This window comes from Pinus tabuliformis, chromosome 1_2 (genome assembly GCF_031772625.1).
Source record: "Pinus tabuliformis cultivar Carrire ecotype Pingquan chromosome 1_2, CPIR1, whole genome shotgun sequence".
Taxonomy (NCBI): Eukaryota; Viridiplantae; Streptophyta; class Pinopsida; order Pinales; family Pinaceae; genus Pinus; species Pinus tabuliformis.
Genome location: NC_142298.1, coordinates 309,407,622 through 309,411,978, shown reverse-complemented (window position 1 = coordinate 309,411,978; position 4,357 = coordinate 309,407,622). Strand labels below are relative to the sequence as shown.

Sequence of the window (4,357 nt, the reverse complement as noted above, 5' to 3'; positions counted from 1 at the left end):
GACAATTCCAACCAATGCACTTTTTAGGATTTCTTTCTGATTGTTTGGCACTCTGTCCCCCAAGTGCAGAACATTTTTTCTCCACAATCACCTTATATGTGTTATGAGTCTTATTTAGATTTCCTGCATGCAGGGATCCTCTGTCCAGAGTATAGTTCTACAATTGTCATTGTAAGAAACACAGTTGCGACAATAATAGAGTCAATGGTTGATAGAAAGACTAAATTATGGAAAGAGATCACTCTCCACGGGCATGCCTTGACACTCAAAGATCCCCATGATTAGTACCCTAAACCCCTCTAATTCTAAAGAAAGTTGAGAGAAGGAAATTATTTTTACGAGGAGTATTACTAATCATATGCCTGCACTATTATTTGATAATGAAACTTTCATAGAGCTATAGAACTTTCTATTGACGGGAAGAAATGCCTGGACGGGGAACAATTCATGTCGCTTCATTTCCCATATGTTGCACTAAACCTTCGGTGGTAGGGGATGCTTCCGTGTTACTCATCAACATTTTCCAGATTGCATCTTCATTTGACCACTGAGCTCAGTTAAGACCAACCAATTCTCTGCAGGTGGACTCTTCCGGATTTGAACTTATGTATGAATAAAACTTCTACACAGAAAATTTGCACTTCGATTAGATGAAATCAAAGTACGGATTACTATATGACTTTAAAATATGCCATGCTTGAAACATGGTTTGTTGTGTATATGCCAATTTGATCAAATAAATTATATATTATCATTCTTATTATAAAATATTTACCATCCTTATAAATCTAAAATGAGAAATGTGAACGGAGTTACGGATAGAACGTTCCGCAGTCAGCAGAATGGTCAACGCACGACGCCGTATTTGAAGGTAACGCAAACGTTGTTTATCTAAAACACGTGTTGAGAGCATAAGTTACGCATTCAAATAATCATCTCTGAATGTAAAGCTGATTGAACTTCGATCGAATGATAAACACATATTAAATGCCAATGTTGAAGTGCATCTCCACGTAATAATACCAAATTTATTTTGACATAAGCCACCAATAAACGTTCTGGAAGGACAAGTGGAATGATTTCGAAGCTTCTACGCATCTCCTCCCGCCGCCTCACATTCCTCCCCACTTTTGTGTTCAAGTCAAGCCGACTACCTAAAAATTTCAGATGGTTACTGCAATCCATTTTGATTCCCCTTTCTTCCCACGCAACTTCCTTTTCTTCTTCCCTTCCTTCACTTTCATCTTCCTCTTATTTAACCAACAACGCTTACCATTTCTCCATTGCCTTCCCAGAGTTGCTTTTTGCTCTTCGTCTTTAGCCTTTGCTGGTGTGGGTTTCTGAAATTTATATTGTTTCAGCCAAACAGCAATAACAACAGCTGCTCAAGTTGTTTTTTCATTGCTTTCCATCCATTGTAACCTTATATCTTTAACATAAGATGGAGGGTACAGCTGTAGCTCTTTTGAGTGCAATTATCCCCATTCTGCTTTTTATGGCTGGCATAGTTGGAGGGAAGGCTCAGCATAGCTCGGCCCCTGCTCCACTTCCCATAAGCACCGGTAAGAAAAGTGGAAAACACTACACCTTTTATGTGCCTGTGCCACTTAGTTTATCATCACTTGTTTTGATTAATTATTAATTACTTTTTCTTGCTGGAAAATCTCATATGCCACTTGTTCTGATTTGATCAATGTTGATCTGTTGTTATGCAGGAATGGTGATCGATCAAGGAATTGCTTATAGTCTCATGTTCGTCGCATTGCTGCTCACTTATTTCCTCCATTGATTCTCATCATTTCATGAAATCTTCGTTGATGGATCCATACATTTACTCTTGCCCAGTAAAGTTAAACCCATTCACACCGACCTACGTGGATGGAGGGATTAGTCCCATCTGTTGGAGCAGTTAAAAATTAAAAGATAGGCTTGCAGATTTCTACGGCGATACCTTTGCATCTGTTAAGACTTGCAGGCTCCATTTTGGGTTGCTTGTATAACAGATTTGTACATGTATTCTTTTGATCGGCATTTATTATCATTCATTCCATTATTTAATTATATTCAGAGTGGAACGTCCGTGTTTTCTGTTTTGATGGACAAGTATAGAATCCATGAAACAGGCTAATTTGGCTTATGAATAATGGAATTTGCGCTTCTGCCAGTGACTTATTATGCATACAATCCATTCGCACAAGAAAATAAACTCTGCTCATTTTTCACAATTCACTCTTCCCAAACACTTGAATAAATGCTCAACCGTTTTCCCCAGTGACATGATTGACCTGATGATATAACATCAACACCAATTCATATCGATATCGTTATCATGGCCGGGGTTATCAGGTTAGGGGATGGTTATATGCAACAAATAAATCTTATGCTATCGGGCTTTAATTGAGCCGCTGTATATGTACACCGGCCAAAATTAAATAGTGGTCATATACAGTGGTCGCTCAATACAGTCCAGTCCCTCAATACAGCAGCATAAGATTTATTTATTGTCATGGTTATAGTTTTACTAATGCATTGAGATAGTATTTGTTAATTTTTGGATTGTTCAACAAATATATAACTTGTTTATGGCATTAAATGAGTGGGCCTGCTTACTTTTAGATAATTGGTCTGCTAAAATTCTACTGTGAGCATGTACAGTCCCCAATCATTTAATGTTCATTGACCTACTAATTATTTTCAACACTTAGATTGTATTTGTATATGTGAATCTTTGGATTTTGTAGTTGCTTAAATCTAAAAATTGACATATATTAGCTCTATGCATTAATAAAATTACAATTTCTTAATACTATATCAGATTTAATGAAATCATTTAATGATAAATAAATTTGATAAAATAATTTAATGATATATGTATTTTAAACAAAATTTAAAAAGTGATTATGAGCATTTGAGACTCAGTATAGAGATTCTATGATGATGCTGTTCAAATTGGCAAATGTGTCAAATTGAAGGAAAACCACCCCTCACAAGAAATTAAACGGAAACCACCCAATTGAGTCCAATCTTAGCAATATTTTGAACATGTCACACGCTATGACTTCACTTCAGTGGACCCAAGAGTTTGCGCCTACATGGCTGCATAAAATAAAATGAGTAAATTCGTTCACCATCCGTGATATTCTCTTCTACCCCTTTTTTAAGGAGAATTGGTAGCAATGAAAGTGAAAAGTGCCTACATAGCTGCTTAAGATAAAATGAGGAAATTCGTTCCCTCCCTGGTTTATATATATATTGAGGAGAATTGGTAGTATCGTAGGAAGTTTGTTTGCTCTTCGTGATATTCTTTCTCTCTCTTCTGTTTAAGAAGGAAAATTGATAGAACCATCGTTTTACACTAAAAAAGAATTGGTGCGTAGTTGAAGGGACCGATATTATAATTCTAAGTTCATTATGGTTTAGAGTAACTAAGTGAATAAAACCAAATTTCAAATCGAGATTTGATCACTAAATATCTTTTTTGGTATAGAATGTTTACCATTCAAACAAGTATATTAGGCAAATACACTAAATTTCAAATTTAGGCAAATACACTAAATTTCAAATTTAGATTTGAAACGTGGATAATGATTAATATTCATCATTGATGTTAGGTCTATTTATTCGGTCAATTGGACAACAAGGATGTCGAAGGAAATGGATGGGAAGTGCTCGGAGAGAACCCTTGAGCAATAAAGAGTAAAAATACAAGGAGATGGATGGGAAGTGCTCGGAGAGAACCCTTAAGCAATAAAGAGCAAAATATACAAGCCCAATTTTTTTTAGTGTAGGATGTTCATTATTCATATATGATACATGTTTTTGGAAATAGTTCTTAAGGGTTATGTTTTTAAGTTAGAATGTCTAAAAGGCGGATTGGAATACTATGAAATTTAATATTTCTATAAAGGTTAATTGAAATATTGTGGAATTCAATATTTTCGCAATATTTTATGTTTGGGGAAGAATACAAAGGTCTTGGTTTTGTAATATTTAAGTTATGAATAGTAAGTGTAATCACTTAAAATCATTTGGGGATTGCATGAGGTTTAGGTTACACCAATCCTTAATATGGTTTTATGTGTGTTCATTAGGCCTTTAACCTAGGGCCATAGCACAAGGATTGTCTTAATAATGCACCTTATCACTATTGGAATTTTTGAATTCATTTGATTTTGGTGATCAAATCATATTATTCAGCTTGATGGACATCATTCTTTTTTTATTAACTAACTATTTATTTTTATTTAGATAAGTTTTTACAATTTTTTATTTGTTTTTCATTTTCTGCAAGGCCTTGTCATTCAACCTCTAACATGTAATTATATATAGCAATATTGTAATTTTCATAAGCACCCCT

The 4,357-nt window shown here is 34.8% G+C and overlaps 1 protein-coding gene across 1 annotated transcript; it reads left to right on the top strand.

Moving 5' to 3' along the window:
* Positions 1–1,264: 1,264 nt before the first annotated feature.
* Positions 1,265–2,060, top strand: LOC149205589 (arabinogalactan protein 22-like). The gene is made up of 2 exons (XM_089393503.1): positions 1,265–1,562; positions 1,716–2,060. The coding sequence occupies exons 1-2, from the start codon at positions 1,442–1,444 to the stop codon at positions 1,787–1,789; spliced, it is 195 nt and encodes a 64-aa protein (XP_089249629.1). The 5' UTR covers positions 1,265–1,441; the 3' UTR covers positions 1,790–2,060.
* Positions 2,061–4,357: the final 2,297 nt, after the last annotated feature.

Coding starts and splice junctions, on each gene's coding strand:
- LOC149205589 (XM_089393503.1), top strand. CDS start 1,442: ATGGAGGGTACAGCTGTAGCTCTTTTGAGTGCAATTATCCCCATTCTG. Junction 1,563..1,715: donor TCCACTTCCCATAAGCACCG/GTAAGAAAAGTG, acceptor GTTGTTATGCAG/GAATGGTGATCGATCAAGGA.